The sequence below is a fragment of the Aedes aegypti genome, chromosome 2 (genome assembly GCF_002204515.2).
Source record: "Aedes aegypti strain LVP_AGWG chromosome 2, AaegL5.0 Primary Assembly, whole genome shotgun sequence".
Classification (NCBI taxonomy): Eukaryota; Metazoa; Arthropoda; class Insecta; order Diptera; family Culicidae; genus Aedes; species Aedes aegypti.
In genome coordinates, this window is record NC_035108.1 from 175,888,179 (window position 1) to 175,908,722 (window position 20,544).

The 20,544-nt window shown below is 41.2% G+C and overlaps 2 protein-coding genes across 3 annotated transcripts in view; both read left to right on the forward strand.

Annotated features, from left to right (window-relative positions):
• Positions 1 to 20,544, forward strand: part of LOC5577977 — a 305,412-nt gene that overhangs the window by 138,155 nt on the left and 146,713 nt on the right. The gene's annotated exons all lie outside the window — the stretch shown is intronic.
• Positions 3,999 to 6,296, forward strand: LOC5574339 (DC-STAMP domain-containing protein 1). The gene is made up of 3 exons (XM_001661323.2): positions 3,999 to 4,251; positions 4,315 to 5,062; positions 5,126 to 6,296. Exons 1-3 carry the CDS (start codon positions 4,014 to 4,016, stop codon positions 6,195 to 6,197), a joined length of 2,058 nt encoding a protein of 685 aa, XP_001661373.2. The 5' UTR covers positions 3,999 to 4,013; the 3' UTR covers positions 6,198 to 6,296.

The window sequence follows — 20,544 nt, forward strand, 5'->3', positions numbered from 1 at the left end:
GGCAGAACATTTGGAACGGTGGCAGACCTGTACACCCGCCTGAAACGCGAAGCAGCAAAAGTCGGCCTGGTGGTGAATGCGTCAAAAACAAAGTACATGCTGATATGCGGAACCGAGCGCGACAAAGCCCGCCTAGGAAGCAGTGTTACGATAGACGGGGATACTTTTGAGGTGGTTGATGAGTTCGTCTAACTCGGATCCTTGTTAACGACCGTGAAATACGGAGACGCATAATCAGTGGAAGTCAAGCCTACTATGGGCTCCAGAAGAAGCTGCGGTCGAGAAAGATTCACCCCCGCACCAAAAGTACCTGGTCTTCTATGAACATGAAGCATGGATCACGCTGAAAGAGGACCTGCAAGCACTTGGAGTGTTCGAACGAAGGGTGCTTAGGATCATCTTTGGCGGTGTGCAGGAGAACGGTTTGTGGCTAGGCTGTAGCTCGCTAGGCTTTATGGCGAACCCAGTATCCAGAGGGTGGTGAAAGCCGGAAGGGTGTGCTGGGCAAGGCATGTTGCAAGACTACCGGACAACAATCCTGCAAAGATGCAGGACATCAAAGACTCTCTAAAGTAACGGAAAAATGAGGTGAAAAGTAAAAAGTTAGTCCGAAGATCTGTGAAGGGACTCCCTCGTGCAAAGAGCCAGAATTAAGGAAATTCCCGGCGTGGTTGTAACATCAACTATACCTTGCGGAAAGCGACGTCGAAGGATCATCCCTTGTGCTGGCGGGCGCGCAGTCAGACCCAGTCCCGGAGGAACCACGTGTGCCCCAGCGTCAGATAACCCGCCCAACGAGATCCGGCCAAAAGCGACGGCTGCTACCCATCTCTCTTGCCTGGTAGACGCGGTGTCTGAAACCCGCCCTGGAAGAGCCACGTGTGTCCCGAACACCTTCTAGCCAACTCGCTGTACCCTCCAACCGGAGCGACCAAGCCATCAACATCTGACCCGACCTGTCCATCTGAGCATCCTTGTGGCCATAACCGGATTAGTCGGCAAGGTCGTCAAGGAAAGGTCGTAGTTATCACGGCGTCGGGTGCAATCCATCCAACTGTGAACCAGTCTAAGACCGTCGTTGGAAGTGCCGCTGAAATCTGTAGCGGCGTGTTAAACCCTCCAGAACACTGCAGCTGCCAGGTATGTCATCCGGAGCTCCAACTCCCCTTCGCATGTCCACAAAGGGCCCCACCAGGTCCGTCCCACTCGGGCTCAGATTGGGTACCACTTCTAGTACTGCATTTGGTCGCAGTACACTTTGAACGGCATTCTAGATTACCTTATGAGCCATAAAATTTTGGGTAACTGCAAGGGACATGGGGGTCTTTAATTTGTCTTTGGGCCCACCGTCATCTATCGGCCGCAATACTCAACTAACCCTTAAACTAACCCTAACTCTATCATGAACGAAAAAATAAATAAGTAAAATGTACGCCACTTCTACTTTCCTTATTTCATGGGCTATTTTCCTGTGCTTGAGCGTCAAATCTCCTATGTTATGTCCACTTCAGCTAAAATACATAAGCACTTCAGCCCTTTGTGAGTCTCTTGAGCAGGTAAATAAGCGACCCTGAGAGCCAAAAACCCAACCTACGAGCTAGCCGTTTCTCGCAGATTTGAACCCAGGACTCTTGTATGCTAAACGAGCGCTTTACCAACTAAGCTACCGAGCCACTTGGTGACCCAATAACTGAGTTGGTTAGAGTAAGGTGGGGCAAAAGTTCGACCTTAGTGGTATAATCAAAGTTTCCAGGAAAACAATAGCAGTTAAAACAAAACAAATACCATACAGTGAACCTTCAACATATTGGCTATAATTTTGCTGAACAAACTTGTGTCAAAATATTTACCCATTTTTAGTTATAACAGTTTCAAAATTGATTGTCTTATTCGAACTTTTTCCCCACCGGTGGAGCAAGAGTTCGAATCTAGTGTGGGGCAAAAGTTCGCTAGCTAAAACACAAAATATCGATCCTTTTATGACAGGCATAATTTACACCAGCCGTATACCTAAGTTTGACGAAAAATACACACTAAATTTTCATCAAAAAATTGCCCAAAACCGGGTTAATTGTAATATACTCAAAAATAACAGTTTTTCGCAAAACTAAGTAGAAATGTAAATTTTTGGTGACAGATTTCGCACGATCAGACAAATTTAACTAAATTTGAAGATAATATGTGGATTTTAGGCAATTTGCAAAGTTTTCCGTGATTTTATACATGGGTCTAACTTTTGCCCCGCTGATTCGAACTTTTGCCCCACTATGGGCCAAAAATTGTTTTCAAGCATTTATGCAAAAACTAATACACCTCAAAGCAATCTTATGATAGGCCTAGAAACGCCCTTACATAAAATATTGAAAAAGATTTTATCTTCAAACGAAAGTTTAACCAAAAATTACAATATTCACGTCGAAAAACAACAAATAGCCATAACTTTTCCAAATCTCAATCAATTTTTGTGATATTTGGATTGAAAGTCTCTTACTTGAATAGCATTCAAACCACCATGACATTTATAATATTTGTTTTGAATTGAGCTAGAAATCTTAAAAAGAAACTCTTACCCCACTCGAACTTTTGCCCCACTTTACTCTACCAGTTAAGAATTCATATATATTTCGTTTTACTCCCTGAATGTTTGAAGACGATTGGTTGGATGTGCGAATTTTGCCAAATTCCGAGGAAACTTCCAATTTATTCTGGCCTTATTAAGTCAAAATGAAGCAGATTAATACTGCTCATAACTGCATATTTGTCACATTCGACAATTTCGAGTTATTACCATGGAGAGTTGTTTTGTCCCATTGGTAATTGAAACCGCATAACATTCACATTAAGATTATACATGAACCTCATAATGTGATAGCAATGAAATTTCTATCAGAATTATTTTCTAACTGTTCATCCAATATGCAATATTAGCTGTACATAATTTAAGCCTCAAATAAGCACAATTAAGTTCTTGGTAGTTTTAAGAAATTTTAGTTTCGTCCCATACTGCCGTGAATCGCAAGTCAGTCCCATCTGTAAAAAGTAGGCATTGAGAAAATGGACTGTGAAGTTTCCAAACTCGTTTTCCTTACGAATATTCAAAAAATCCCAGAGGATTGAAACATGATCAGATCTTAATGAAACTGTCACAATTTGCTTTTCACTTCAATATCTTTTTGAGAAAAATATAGAGATGATCAAAACACGGTTCTTTTTTGTGTTACACAGGGTGGAAATCTGTAGTGGGACTGATATGCGGTTACTTTTCATTATGGGACAATTTGACTTGCTATTTTTTCCATATTATCTTATGAGTGGAGCTGAAAGAGCATTGGAAAATATGTTGAAAACTGAACTCAACTCAAATTTGACGAAAATGCAGATGGGACTGACTTGCGATTCACGACAGCATACTGCCATAAAATGCACACTTGATATTCCATTTACTCAATGCCTACTTTTGTCGAATGTTTCAAATATATAGTTATGGGCAGATTATTCTTCTTCAATTTGACTTAATAATGCCAGAATAAATTTGACTTAAAAAGAAAATATTTGTTATATGTTAATCAATCGAGCATTCACTTCCATCGGCGCAATTTCTCAAAAAGACTTCTGTGCTAGCCCTTGTCACCGGTTGACTCTCATACTTATGGTAGCTTATGAAAAAGGAACGTGAAGTAAGAATAGAATTATTAGTAGTAGAACGCTAATGGTGTAGTTGTCACAAAACTGATTTCAATTTTTATTACCTTAAATTATGGTTTTTCATTGTTTGTTCTATACCATGATGTTGTTTTGGTTCTTAAAATTAATCTGACACTTTGAGGCCCGGTACTCACGCTGTCAGTTCGTGGCAAACTAGATGTTGGTAACACGAACAGCAGCGACATTAGCATTCTTAGGTTAATGCTTCTACTGAAGTAAGGCATGTGTGCTTTTTCGCTGTCAGATTATAATCTTAGCAACCTATGAATCACACACAAAAGTGAACTGCCCGATTTTTGAAAGGACAGATGAAGATCATTAAGCTTTATTTTTACAAATTTACACAATGCTGCCAACAGCGATTTCCAAAATGCGCCAATCTTTGCTGGTCCGACAGTTCTCCCACCAACGAAGTCGTTCGAAGTCTGCTACTTTATTTTTACGGTTTACTTTTGGGTGGTTTGTTTTGGAGATTTGTTCTGCTGAACCTCGGATTGTCATCTGATTTCCAGTTTGTTGTGGGTCTGGTGATAGCTTTAATTCTTGGTATGTACCCTTAAAATGTGCTTCATTGGCTTTGTCATGGATTGAACATTTTTCATAACCTAGGTTATGGCTGTGCGTTGTCAGTTCAAATGCGTTGCTACAGCTTGCTTTGTCTAACGGGCTTTCTAGGAAAAGCTGGCCGAAGTATGCTAAAAGCTATTGTATTAACATGCATTCTCACTGGGCCAATCAACAATATCAGTTTGAACGCACGGGAAGTTGTAAGAGTGTTCACATGTTCCACGGTACTAACGTACAACTTGAGCAAAACTAGATTCGAGCTAATGGCGAAGCCCTTTCAAAATGCACTGCTAGGAAGCAAAGATAATTTGGAACAGGTAAAAGATGAGTTTGTGGTTATTGTGGATATCATTGAGCCAATTGAAAAAGAAATCGAAGGTTTTGACAATGAAACGAATGTTCGTCATAAACGAGGAACGAATAACCCTGATTATGAACAATATCGAGAACATTACGTGAAAAAGTTGAAGAAACGTTGTGAAGCCCAGTTGAGCAAAGGCATCACCCGATGCGAGCAGACGTTCCAGAAGGTGTACGACGATTGCCACGAGAAGCTCCCGATATTAGTAAACTATCTTCTTTGTTGGCCTATGAAACTTGATATGATGTGTGGTGCTGGTAAAATGTTTGGAAATCAAGATGAAATATGCTCACCAGATGGCGTAGTGGATTCAGAATTTGGTCAAGATTATGGTCAGCTGAAAAATGAAAGAGAACGCTTGGTAGGAGACTTGAAGAACGTCAGTATACAGTATGAATTCGTTGACATGGAACAGCATGAAGGATATTTGTAAGTTTATACGTGATAAATATCAATTCATACAACAATTATTTTGTTGAATCTATTCCATAGGACTGCCAAGGAGACAAGTAAAGAAATTAAGAAAGAATTCGAACGCAAGAAGGAATCCTTCGACATAACAGTATATATTTTGGAAAAGATATTTGCGTTTATGATTCTTAGAGTTACCCTGAACGCGTTATCCTTTCACCAAAACTATCTGAAAAAGATTGACTTTGAAAACCATTACATAACAGATTACTTCAATCATGTGGATCAAAGAAGAGCTCGATATGGAAAGCTACACATTTTGCCTTTAAGAAGAATTGAACGACCATTTTTAGTTGATCTTGAATCAGCTGCTTGCACTCGCCTCGAGCTTAGAAAAATTATCCTTCATCTTATGACGCTCCTCCTTCAAGGTATATCAGCAGCCGTTTTCATTCTATTGGATACACTATTTTACGAAACGCTGGACATTGTATCCATGCATTCTAAAGTGGAGTTCAAACAAGAAGGACATCACGATGTGAACGTTACCGTCACTGGAACAGGAGTCATAGCGATGATGGTTAGAAGGTCAGTAGAAGGTTTTAAAACTCAGGTTAGACTGAACCTGGTAACATCCAATGAAGAATGCTTGCCTCGGCCGTCTAAATTGGAAACTTGGAGCTTGGTGAAAATCTACTTACTTCTGCTGGGTGTTGCAGTTCTAGTACTGAATGAAGCTTACATAAATAGATTCAGACGTTTGATTTGCGCTTGGTTTTACCCGAAACGGGAGAAGCAGCGGATTCTATACCTGTACAATCGTATGCTCAAGAGGCGAAAGCAGTTGCAACGATTGCTGATGGAAAGGCTCAGAGAACACATCCGGGAAATTAAGTATGCTTCAAAGTTGGATTTTCTCGGCCAATTGAAATTATATTTTCCTGCTTGTTGTGGCTGGTTAAGCATTTTAAACAAAAGGTCGTGTAGTATATGTGATTATAAAGGTGCAGCTCATTTAAATGAGTGTCAGAGCTTTACATGTTTTCTAGTATACTGCGAAGAATGTTGGCAAGATGTAGAGCAAAAATGTCTGGTGTGCGAGTATGAGTCGGTTTTAGGTCACAAGTATTCAATAGATAAAACTATTTCATAAAAATAGCTTTGGGCGTTTATCTAATATAAGTATACTATTACATACTCCGAAGAGGCTGTGGAGCAATACTTTTCTGATTCAAATTCCGGACCGCATCAAATTCTGAACACTGTACTCTTTATGGGACACATTTCACACGGAATGTTTCAATATTTACTGTTTCAATATTTTTATTTATTTCCCAGGGCATAGATTAGATAGTTAGTAATTAAATGCTGTTTTTTCCATACAAAATGCTCAAGTTTTGGGATCTGTATCTCAGCTTCTAGTACGCCGAATTGGCTGAAATTTGGATGACTAACTACAAATAACCTGAAGTTTTATGTATACTGAAGTTATTGATTCTCAATCATTTTCCGATTTAATTAAAAATTAATTAATTATCCTATGAAGCGGATCTAATAACGCCACCCAAAAAGACGTTTTCCAAGTGTGTCACATGTAATTTCGTTGTCTTGTGCGACCAAAAGGGGGAAATCTTTCTCTGCACCAGGAGTCTGAGCGCGTCGGTGTCTTCTTTGCGGCGTGGCAAAGAGATGGCTGAATTGGTATTTTATTAATCTTTTTATTAACACTTAATGAAGACGTTGTTCTCATTGCGCTCTATAGGTATCGTATGAGCTAATGAAGATGTTGAGAGTGTAGATTGTACAATCGACAACCAATGGATCATAAAAAGTTCTGCGGCCCAGTAACTTAATAAAGAAGTCCGATGCATTTGGTGTCTATATCATAAACGTTCCTGCATTTCCCATCCACCATTATTTTTATTACATCTTTCCAGTACCACTTATCCGAGCTGAGATATAAAGATATATTTTCTATTAAATAAAATTGTTAAGTGTTCAAACCCACTTTTGGCCTATTTAAACACTTAACTGCATTCCAATTAATCGTTGAAGCGTGAGAATTGGTGTCATTGGATCTTATGGCTTTCAGTATTTGAAACATATGCAGAACACATCCCATAGGGCGAACAAATTGAATGTTTTGCGGGGCAGTTTCACTACTGTATATAAGAAAAATAGAAGCGTTCATCGACACCTACACATACACCTAGGTCAATTATGAAATCTCACTCTTAGTCCAAATTTTGAACGCTTTCAAAATAATATTCGAGAAACTTTGATAATGAAATAACATAAGTTCTGTTAATCAGTTAAGCAAAACGAATGCAAAAGTAAAGAGTATATTGGTATTAATTTATATCAAGATATTAAATATTGATGAGTTTTCATCATGTTTGAATTGCCTGCAAACAATCTATTATATTATAATTATTTGATAAAAGTTTTAAGAGTTCATTTGTCAATTACAGCCTTGCTACAGTAGAAATTGAATTCGGTCTCAAATCACAAAACCAAAACACCTTCTAAGAAATTGGAGCCATTTTTATAGTTCAAATCAGAAAATTCTATACAGCTTTAAACGACTACAGAAAAGCAATTTATCAAGTCATTCTTTTGACTTTGTAAGATATATACTAATTATTTTGTATTCCAAAACCAATTCTCGCGTGCACTATCATAAGGGCTTATCTGATCGATTTCTCTTCGTTGAATTTCTCTTTTGATAATTACTTTATAATTTTAATTGAGTCACTCAGTGCCAGTCACAGTCTGGCCATTTTTGACTGGTGTTTTTGATTCGGTAAAAATTAATCATCTTTCTTTGTCATCCGGCATCGTCAAATGCTACAAAAACTGAATGATTTTCAAGTACTAAAAGATATCGATTACTGCCTGTATGATACTTATCACGAGACTTGATTTATCTTGAATTTAATGTCGAAGCATGAGTGTTGCCACATATTTTTCAATTAATATCTGTGTTTTTGGTCGAAAAAATCTTGTTTATCCTTAGTCTACCTCCAAAAATCTCGGTAAAAATCTGTGTTGCGTAAAAAAATCATTTTTTTTATTATCATTATCATATTATTGGTATTCTTAATCAGGCTAGAACGTGTGCAAGTTAAGGTCTTCTAAGAACTCTTTAAAGTTTGAGCATATTATTCTAGGGGAAGACGGGGTAAGACCGCTCGCCCAAGCAATTTAATTTATATGTCAAAATCAAGAATCAATAAATCCTTTTTCGACGCAGCATGTCGTTTTTTGAAGCCTTAGGCATGATCAAAAAATATCACAGGTGTTGTATTTCTAAAAAAAAATATTTATTTCTTGAAGCTTTATAAAAGCGATGTCTTATCACGATTATTTTTAGCGACGGGGTAAAACCGCCCACCCACGGGGTAAGAGCGACCACCACGATTTTCGTACACAATTTTGCAAAAAAAAATATATATGTTCACTGTGATTCTAAAAGTATAATGTTTTATGAATTCTACATTGATTAATGTGGATATTGAATCATTTTTAGGGTCAATTATTTCAAAAAACTTAAAAATATACTTATTATTACCTTGAGACACCCATATTTTAGAAAAAATATGTGAATTTGGCTTGTATTTTTCACAAAATTGATTTCATTTTACATTCATAAACGGTTTATACAGTTATTTGGTATAAATTAGGGGTGGCGGTCTTACCCCGTCAACAGTGGTCGGTTTTACCCCGCTTGCGCAATTTTCACAACTATGGCCTTAATTCAAAGCTTAATATTTACAATTCATATTTCACTTCACCGAAGCATATTTCACATTTTTGTTAAAGCATGGACGGGTAATTTGTTATGTTGTTCCAAAAAAATCCCTTCCGAAATCCTTAAGTGAACATCTGTTAAATTTAGATCAAATTCAATATCGACGAGCAGAAACTTTGTTTTTGACATTTGTTATGAAAAATTTGATGTAGATATCACACTAAATGCTCTGGAATGTCAAAAATCTTGTGTTTATGGAAAGTGCTTGGTGAACTTTTAAGAAAATTGCAATTTTCATGCCAAACTGAAGGTGGTCCATCTTACCCCAGCGGGCGCTCTTACCCCGTCTTCCCCTACATGAGTAAATGAAAATCAATGTATCGTTTCTATGTAGAAGAATATCTCAAAATACTGGACCCTATAAAATTGTTATATTTTGAACAATCGTTTGTATTGTCAGATCTGAGTTTTGCTAACTAAGTAAGTACAACAGGTGTTCTAGTTCATCTAAAAACTTCCTGAAATATATACCTGCAAAGTACTGGCGTGTTCAGCGACCTTTGATGTTTTTTTTTTTTTATATGGCACAGACCCCTTATCTATTCATAGCAGTAAAATGAGTATTGCTATGATTTGTACCGATGTCTTAGGTCCTCCGAAGACTTCATCGAGTATAGGCCTTAGGATCTACAAGCGTGATCAATGGTCTATCAAAAGTTTTTTTTATATGGCATAGTTTAGGGGGTCTAGAAATCCCGAAAAACGATGGACGTCATATTTGAATCATCCCAATCTTAACTCTTCATATAAGCAAATGGGACTGTGAAATGGTGAGCCGACAACTAGGAAGGAGCGTCCAACATAACTCTGGTCCTCACAAGTCCCTACCTCACGCTTCCACAGGTCAAATGATGACAAAGACCGCCAGCTAAGGGTTGCGTACTTAGCTGGTAGTGCAGCCTGGGCACTGTTGTCCTTCTGACATCAGCTAGAGTGAGGAAGTGCGTCTCGAGCGTCTGTCCACCAAGGAGGTGCGGCTCAAACAGCGTCTGTTCGGATTCATAGTGATCAGGAAGCATATGAAGCGTGTTATGCGGTGGAAACCGATTAATGAACGAATCTGCGTATTGAGGATACGGGGCAAATTCTTCACCTACAGTCTGATCAACATCTATGCGCCGACAAACGATGAACCCGACGACACGTAGGATGCGTTTTATGATTGTCTCGACAAGACCTACGGAGAGTGCCCAAAACATGACGTAAAAGTTGTTATCGGGGATGCCAACGCTCAGGTCGGTGTAGAATAAGAGAGCGATGCAATAAATAGATATGAAAAATGATAAATTATGTTGAAATACTTTTCCTGGAGAAATAATTGACCGTTTTCGTTCCCGAGTAAAGGCATATTCATGAGGGTTTCTAATTCAAGATGATTTATGATTCTTTCACCAGGAAAAGTATTTCAACATAATTTATCATTTTTCATATCTATTTATTGCATCGCTCTCTTATTCTACAGTCGGAAGAGAGGATTTTTTTCCGCCCTATAATTGGTACGGAGAGCCTTCACTCCGCCACCAATGACAACGGCCTAAGGCTAATAACTTTTGCTGCAGCTAGAGGGATGGCCATCAGCAGCACCTACTTTGCACGCAAAGACATCCTAAAGCACACCTGGATGCACCCAAATGGCGAGCTCTGCAACCAAATAGACCACGTTTTGGTGGACGGTCGGCATTTCTCGGATGTCATCGATGTGAGGACCTTTAGAGGCCCAAACATCGACTCTGATCACTATCTCGTTGTTAGTAAAATTCGTGCACGGTTGTCTACCGTGGCGAACACAAGAACACAGCGACCAGTGCTTATCAACAGAACGTGTAGCAGACGAGTACCGCCGGAAGCTTGATGAGCGGATAAGAGGATACAACGTAGGCGACAACCTCAACCATCTGTGGGAGTCTATCCATGGTGCCATGAGCACAGCAGCGCGAGAGGTGATAGGTACTGCTCAGAGACGACCCAGAAACGGTTGGTTTGATGAGGAGTGCCGGAATGTGACGAATGAGAATAATGTTGCCAGAAGCCGGATGTTAGTGTCTGGAACCCGGCAGAATAGAGAGCGGTACAAGGAAGTTAGAACATCCGTGAAACGAATTCATCGCAGAAAGAAAAGGCAGTATGAAGAAGACATCATTACTGAGGCGCAAAACAGCGTGGAACAAAATTATATGCGGAGATTTCACGAAACTATCGATGGCGCACGGAGAAAAACTGCGCCGTCTCCCGTCATGTGAGATGACCGTGCTGACAGACAAAATATTGGTGGCTGCCAGGTAGAAAGAACACTTCGAGCAATTGTTGAATGGAGAGAACACGAGCGCGTCTGAGAACAGATTAATCATCAGCAACGATGGACAAGCTGTGGAGACCCCGACGCTAGATGAGGTTAGAAGAGTGATTAAGGAGTTGAAGAACGGTAAGGCTGCTGGAAAAGACGAGCTCCCGGCCGAACTTTCCAAGCACGGCAGTGAGCAGCTGTACGAAATACAGCACTGTACTCTGTTAAGGATATGGGAGGAAGAAGAATTGCCTGCTAGCTGGCTGGAGGGCCTCATCTGCCCTCTGTATAAGAAGGGCTACAGATTGGAGTGCGCCAATTACCGAGGAATAACGCTCCTCAATTCGGCGTACAAAATAATGTCGCGTGTTCTGTTCAACAAATTGAGACCACTGGAGGAGTCCTTTGTCGGCGAATACCAAGCTGGTTTTCGTGAGGGCCGATCAACGGCGGATCAAATGTTTACCTTGCGACAAATCCTTGATAAGTTCCGGGAATACAACTGAGTGATTCCAAGCAACAGCACCAAAATTTGGTAAATTTTTTAATTCATTTTTTTCTATTGAGCTGAAACTTTGCACAGTTTTTCAGTTCCATCTAAATCGTCATTTTCCGATATCAAATCTTCAAGTTGAGTCACGACTAACTTTTCAAAAGGGTGTATGTGAAAATGGTTCAAAAATATTCAAAAAGCTGCACAGCAAAAACGGTTCGTTCGATTGTTAGACAACTAAAGAAACAAAGTTAGACAACTAAATAAAGATTCCAAAAAAAATACACACAGTAAAAAAAAAAATTTTTTGCATTAAAAAACATAATATTTGACACAAAAACTCAAATATCTCAAAACCCTATCGGAATACCAACGTAATTTTTGAGGGAAAACGGTTCATTATATAAGCTATCTACCATAAAAATTTGGTGATGGTAAACCAATAAACAAAAAAGTTATGACATTTCAAACATGTCACAATTTTCACATTTAGTAGAAAAAAAAATTTTTTTTTTCGGTGTAAATTATTACGGGAACCGCAGTTTGTTGCTGATTTTATTGTTAAGGGCCTTGCGTGAATTAAACAAGTCGTTTTCATGTATTCATTAGTATTATGTATATTATATGTATAAATATTATGTATATGTATAAATATTATATGTATATGTATATATGTATAAATTAAAATGAATGAACAGATTACACGAAAATAATATTTTTTACCAGGATATTTTTTTTAGAGTATGATCGATGAGTTTCTAAATGTTATATATAAACTTTAAAAGTTTTGGATTTGGGTATGCGTTATGAGATCATGAAAACATTTTATTAATACCTATTTATTTATTTATTGTTATTCAATTTTTTTACAATATCGAACACTTTTGCATCATTATCAGTACAGTTCGAGTTACATAATCTTTTTGGCCAGGCATAGCTCTACTTACTTCATCGTCTTCAAAATATTGAATTATTTTTTCTTTTGTCTCATCTGTTAATGAAGTACTCGACCTAGCATTTTTGGTTGCAAGACAGTTATTTTTGAATTGTTTTGCCTCTTTTGCTATATTTCTATTGGTTTTGAACTCATCAATGGCGTCTTGAATAGACCACGAGCTTGGCAGCATCGACAAAATCAATAATTTTTCTTTCCTTGTCGTGGCTAGATTCGAGAACCTTTCCTTCATATTCATAATTACCTCATCGTAGTCTGTATTTTCCACATCCTCAGATCCTAATTTGAAGAGGTTTTCCCTTCGTTGAAGCGTTCGATGTTGACCTTCTGGATGCACTCATCTTCTGATTGATTTGTTGAAACAGATGTCGCTGATGGTACCGTGGCAAGACTATCTGCACTTGGTACTTCTGGTAACTCCTCAGTTGTTGTCGGTGCATCTAGTAATTCCTCAGTTGTTGTTGTTTTCGAACTTCCTGCAACCTGATCCACCGATGATGTACAGATTGCGCGTTTGTCAACGTTTAAACGGCAGGACGTACAAATGCGTAAATTTGTATTCAATGTAGACATTGGAGCATAACCAGCCGCTTTCAGTTTATCTATGGTGCTTTCGGTGAGATTTCGTAGCTCTTTCGAACACTTTTTTTCTGCAAACGGCCTGCAACAGTTGAGAAAGCGACTACTCATGTTGCTCGTTAGATTTTAATAAACAAAATTACTTTTAAGTTTTTACTGACTAGTTTGGTGTCGTTTGCTTGACTGAAGAATAATTTTACAATTAAATCTTTTATAACCATAGTGGTAGTATATTTTTAGCTTTTTCGTGAGTATGTTCATGGTATGTACCTATCATGTTTTTGATGTTGTTGAAGTTACTCGCTTTCTCCCAAATATGATTAACAAAGTCTATTCTCTACCAAGGCGGGTCTATACCCAGGTGTAATCAGATTTTAACTTTGTGGAGAAAACCAGCGCCGAGAAAACCGACCTGCTTTACGTATACTAGATCACCTGGGTATAGACCCGCCTTGTTCTCTACGAGGTAAACTTTTTGCAGGTAAACTAGTCGTATACCTGTATAGAAAACTTTTTTTGTAGCTTTTGTCTTCAATATTAGATTTCTTATAGGTTTCTTTTATCAAAAGGTTTCAACACTATTGAGAGAATTTTTCTTCAGTTACGTACAATAAAAAATATGATACTATCAAGACTTTAGATCACAACACTGGATCGCGTCTAACTTTCTAATAGATGCTATAATAGTTATGAATAATTAAATAAAATATCATGAAAACAACTTGGTTGGTAAATGGCTGGGCATGGCGTACCATTGGTACCTCGCGTACCTGAAGGAATAAAATAGACCCCTTTGTGCGGTCCTTAGCCTCTTGCCCAGCAACTGCTATCCCTACCTCCTCGCGGTACTGGCCGGGGTACGAGTAACATTAGGGAAGATCGGGTAACCAACCCCCGGTGGGAACTTTGGTCGTATGCTGACAGGGAAGGGGGGGTTTGCTTTTGCTTTTGCTTCTGCAAACCTTGAGCGTCTGTACTCCATGTTAGGAGCGGCTCACAACAGCGTCTGTTCCCCATGTCAGGGGCGGCTGATCATCGTCCGAGTGCCAGAGAAGGACTCTAAGCTAAACTGCGCACTATGGTCCTCCGAACATTTAGGGGGAATGATCCTCCGGAAATCTAGGGGGTTGGTGTCAGGCCCTGCAAGCCAGCCGTAAAAAAATCAAGCAACGAATAATCAACGAGAGAATACGATCCGGGACAATCGGCGAAGACCACAGCGACGTAAAGGGACTAGCGATTGGAAGCTCGGTACGTGGAACTGTAAATCTCTCAACTTCATCGGGAGCACACGCATACTCGCCGACGTGCTGAAGGACCGTGGATTCGGCATCGTAGCGTTGCAGGAAGTGTGTTGGAAGGGATCAATGGTGCGAACGTTTAGAGGTAACCATACCATCTACCAGAGCTGCGGCAATACACATGAGCTGGGAACAGCTTTTATAGTGATGGGTGATATGCAGAGGCGCGTGATCGGGTGGTGGCCGATCAATGAGAGAATGTGCAAGTTGAGGATCAAAGGCCGGTTCTTCAACTTCAGCATAATAAACGTGCACAGCCCTCACTCCGGAAGCACTGATGATGATAAAGACGCTTTTTACGCGCAGCTTGAACGCGAGTACGACAGTTGCCCAAGCCACGACGTCAAAATCATCATAGGAGATCTAAACGCTCAGGTTGGCCAGGAGGAGGAATTCAGACCGACGATTGGAAAGTTCAGCGCCCACCGGCTGACGAACGAAAACGGCCTACGACTAATTGATTTTGCCGCCTCCAAGAATATGGCCATTCGTAGCACCTACTTCCAGCACAGCCTTCCGTACCGATACACCTGGAGATCACCACAGCAGACAAAATCGCAAATCGACCACGTTCTGATTGATGGTCGGCACTTCTCCGACATAATCGACGTCAGGACCAATCGTGGCGCTAACATCGACTCTGACCACTATCTGGTGATGGTCAAACTGCGCCCAAAACTCTCCGTCGTTAACAACGTACGGTACCGACGGCCGCCCCGGTATGACCTAGAGCGGCTCAAGAAACCGGATGTCGCAGCGGCATACGCGCAGCAACTCGAGGCTGCATTACCGGATGAGGGTGAGCTGGACGAAGCCCCTCTTGAGGACTGCTGGAGAATAGTAAAAACAGCCATCAACGATGCAGCTGAGAGCAACGTCGGGTACGTGGGACGGAGTCGACGGAACGATTGGTTCGACGAGGAGTGCCAGGAGGTTTTGAAGGAGAAGAATGCAGCGCGGGCGGTCATGCTGCAGCAAGGGACCCGGCAGAACGTGCAACGCTATAAACAGAAACGGCAGCAGCAGACCCGCCTCTTTCTGGAGAAAAAACGCCGCCTGGAGGAGACGGAGTCCGAGGAGATGGAACAGCTGTGCCAGTCTCAGGAAACGCGTAGGTTCTATCAGAAGCTCAACGCATCCCGCAACGGCTTCGTGCCGCGAGCCGAGATGTGCAGGGATAAGGATGGGAGCATTCAGACGGACGAGCGTGAGGTGATCGAAAGGTAGAAGCAGCACTTCGACGAGCACCTGAATGGTGCTGAGAGCACAGGCAATGAAGGACGGGACAACGGAGGAAATGCCTTCGTCAGTACTGCGGAAGATGGAAACCAACCAGCCCCCACTTTGAGGGAGGTTAAGGATGCCATTCACCAGCTCAAGAACAATAAAGCTGCTGGTAAGGATGGTATCGGAGCTGAACTCATAAAGATGGGTCCGGAAAGGCTGGCTATTTGTCTGCACCGGCTGATAGGCACAATCTGGGAAACAGAACAGCTACCGGAGGAGTGGAAGGAAGGGGTAATCTGCCCCATCTACAAGAAAGGCGACAAGTTAGACTGTGAGAACTTTCGAGCGATCACCATTCTAAATGCGGCCTACAAAGTATTATCCCAGATCATCTTCCGTCGTTTGTCACCCGTAGTAAACGAGTTCGTGGGAAGTTATCAAGCCGGCTTCGTTGACGGCCGATCGACAACGGACCAGATCTTTACTGTACGGCAAATCCTCCAAAAATGTCGTGAATACCAGGTCCCAACGCATCACCTTTTCATCGATTTCAAGGCGGCATACGACAGTATCGACCGCGTAGAGCTATGGAAAATCATGGACGAGAACAGCTTTCCCGGGAAGCTCACGAGACTGATAAGAGCGACGATGGAAAGTGTGCAAAATTGTGTGAAGGTTTCAGGCGAACACTCCAGTTCGTTTGGATCCCACCGGGGACTACGACAAGGTGATGGACTTTCGTGCCTGTTGTTCAATATTGCGCTAGAAGGTGTTATGCGGAGAGCCGGGCTAACAGCCGGGGTACGATTTTTACGAGATCCAGTCAATTTGTTTGCTTCGTGGATGATATGGACATCATCGGCCGAACATTTGAAAAGGTGGCAGACCTGTACACCCGCCTGAAACGCGAGGCAGCAAAAGTTGGACTGGTGGTGAATGCGGCCAAGACAAAGTACATGCTAGCTGGTGGGGCCGAGCGCGACAGGGCTCGCCTAGGTAGCAGTGTTACGATAGACGGGGATACGTTCGAGGTGGTCGACGAGTTCGTCTACCTTGGATCCTTGCTGACGGCTGACAATAACGTTACCCGTGAAATACGGAGGCGCATCATCAGTGGAAGTCGGGCCTACTATGGCCTCCAGAAGAAGCTGCGGTCAAAAAAGATTCACGCCCGCACCAAATGTACCATGTACAAAACGCTCATAAGGCCGGTAGTCCTCTACGGGCATGAAACGTGGACGATGCTCGAGGAGGACCTGCAAGCACTTGGAGTCTTCGAACGTCGGGTGCTTAGGACGATCTTCGGCGGTGTGCAGGAGAACGGTGTGTGGCGGCGAAGGATGAACCACGAGCTCGCCCAACTCTACGGCGAACCCAGTATCCAGAAGGTGGCCAAAGCTGGAAGGATACGATGGGCAGGGCATGTTGCAAGAATGCCGGACAGCAACCCTGCAAAGATGGTGTTCGCTTCGGATCCGGTTGGTACAAGAAGGCGTGGAGCGCAGCGAGCTAGGTGGGCGGATCAAGTGCGTATCGATTTGGCGAGCGTGGGGCAGAACCGAGGATGGAGAGATGCGGCCACGAACCGAGTATTGTGGCGTGAAATTGTTGATTCAGTGTTATCTGTGTAGATGTTAACTAAATAAATAATAATAATGAAAACAACTTGTTAATTTCATGTGGTACCCTTAACAAAAAATTCAGCAACAAACTGCGGTCCTAAAAAAAATTAACAATGAAAAAAAAAATTTTTCACTAGGTGTCAAATTTGTGAAATATTTGAAATGTCATAACTGTTTTGTTTATTGGCTTACCATCACCAAATTTCTATGGTAGATAGCTAATATAAAATTCAAAAAATTACGTTGGTATTCCGATAGGGTGTTGAGATATTTGAGTTTTTGTGACAAAAATGATGTTTTTTAATGCAAAAAAAATTTTTTTTTTTACTGTGTGTATTTTTTTTGGAATCTTTATTTAGTTGTCTAACTTTGTTTCTTTAGTTGTCTAACAATCGAACGAACCGTTTTTGCTGTGCAGCTTTTTGAATATTTTTGAACCATTTTCACATACACCCTTTTGAAAAGTTAGTCGTGACTCAACTTGAAGATTTGATATCGGAAAATGACGATTTAGATGGAACTGAAAAACTGTGCAAAGTTTCAGATATTTTTGAAATGGTCGATCAGAATCGACTTGCATGCCTCCGTGGAATCCCTCAACTTGCAGACTCACCATCTGTTCATTGATTTCAAGGCGGCGTACGATTCAGTAAAGAGAAATGAGATCCGGCAGATAATGGTAGAACACGGTTTTACGGCGAAACTGATTAGACTGATTCGTGCAACGTTGGATGGATCGAAATCAAGTGTGCGGGTTGCGGATGAGACTTCAACCTCCTTCGTAACCTTAGATGGATTGAAGCAAGGAGATGCGCTTTTGAACCTTTTGTTCAACATTGCTCTCGAAGGAGCTATAAGGAGAGCGGGCGTGCAAAGAAGCGGTACCATCGTCACCCGGTCGCATATGCTCCTGGGTTTTGCGGACGATATCGATATAATCGGAATTGATCGTCGAGCCGTAGAAGAGGCATTCGTGCCTTTTCAAAGGGAGACAGCGAGGATTGGACTTACCGTCAACACCAACAAAACTAAGTACATGATCGCTGGTAGACAGCGTGGTTCCAATCATGACGTTGGTAGTGAAGTGGTGCTAAGTGGTGAAAAATTTGAAGTAGAGGGAGAATTTGTGTATCTTGGTACTTTAGTGACTTGCGATAATGATGTTACCCGCGAGGTGAAAAGGCGTCTTGCAGCTGCGAATAAGGCTTTTTACGGGCTCCGTAATCAGCTTAAGTCCCGTAGCCTGCAGACGAAAACAAAATTCGCGCTATATAAGACTCTTATCCTTCCGGTTGCTCTATACGGCCATGAATCCTGGACGTTAAAAGAGGTCGACCGGAAAGCGTTTGGAGTTTTTGAGCGTAAAGTGCTGCGAACAATACTCGGCGGTACATAAGAAAATGGCATCTGGCGGCGTCGCATGAGTCATGAGTTGTACCAAGTATATAAAGAAGTGGATATTATCAAGCTCATAAAACACGGCAGGCTGCGTTGGGCTGGTCACGTGGTACGAATGCCGGAAGAACGACAAACAAAAATAATATTCAGTAGAGAACCCGGACGAGGCCGTCGGCTTCGTGGTAGGCCGCGCACACGTTGGCTTTTTGCAGTTGAAGAGGACTTAAGGGCTGAACGTTAACAGGGCGACTGGAAGCGATTGGCTCAGGACCGAGCCCAGTGGAAAAGAATTATCCATTCGGCGTAGATTCAACGTAGCGGATTGTAGCCCATCAAGTATCAAGTATCAAGTAAGTATAAGCAAATGGATCAATGCACTGATCTGTACCGATGTCCTTCAATTTACTTCGTAAAAAGTGACGTCTACTGAATTTGCTTAAAAACCGAATTCGTTAATTGAAGTTTTAGTGAATTGGGTTATAATATGGATTCTCGTCTCATATTGTAAAGATCTCCAACGATTTTCTCCAGCCGGAGGTCATTCCATCACATAATTTCCAACATAATTGTCTAAACTCAATTTAAGCACATCGTAAAAAAGTAACGTAAAATGAGTAAGCGTAAAAAAAATGAGTACGCGTAAAAAAAATGAGTAAGCGTAAAAAAAACGAGCTTACCAAATTGATCATCATCCATCCTTGATTGAGCAGCTGTAGCTACTTTCATCAGCACTCCGAACACGTGCAAACTAAAACGGAAAAAAAACTTCGTCGACGACGCAAAAAAAAAATTCTGGTAAACATGAAATGAAACCAAAACTCAAACCCTCAAAAACACATGTCTAGAGAAACGGTTCAAGCAGAAAACCTGATCAATTGGTCACCACCAGCGAGTGACCATTCGATCAAGCCCTCAGCCCGATTCGTTGTCCGGCTCTCCAGACCCGTGTTCCCGCAAATTTGAGGTCCGGCTTCGATGCATCTTGCCCTTCTGCTCGGGCTATATTTGTTTATTTATTTTATTTTTATTGATTTAATAACGAAACACTGCCGAGCAGAGCGCGTGCAGAATAATCCATTTTATTTCCGCTATAGACACTTTTTTTTACAAACTACACCAGCCGAATCTAAAGTTTTGCGGAGACGATCATAATACATAATTTTATACAAATTCTTATAGACTTATGATAGTGTTTGTCGTGTTTGTTTTAAACTCATAGATATTGTTACGGAAAACACCGAAATTTCTTGGGAACCGACCCGTTTCCATACTTCACGTTCAGGATTTTTCCCATGTTTAGTTACTAGTTTTTTTTAAAACAAAGTTTGATGAGAGTCTGTTCCGAAAAATGAAGCAAATTGATGCAACCGTTTCTGAATACTAAGTATTTATGTTTATGGTAAAGGGCGTTTAATAAAAAAATAGATTTTTTTCAGTCACACAGTATTTTTTTTCATCGTGTTCAGAATTCTTTATTGAAAACATTATGTTTATTGTTCAAAAAAACGTACGACGCTGTACGACGCAACTTAGTTGCGATGCTCTCAAAAGAGCGCTGGACGGCACTGACGTCCATCTTCTGGATACAATTCCGGATGTTTCTGGTAAACTGCGTTGTATCCTTGGCCCGCCAATTACATTTGTACATTAGGGCACCAGAGGAGCCGAAAAAATCATTAATGGGACGGCACTGGGGCAAGTTGGCCGGGCATTGCGATTTCACGGTAGTTATCTGCTCGTCCGTGTACTCGAGGGACCGAGTGAATCAAGATATTGAAGCAGTGATATTGTTAGTCGACGTCACGCAAACTCGTTCCGTCCTTGTCGAAC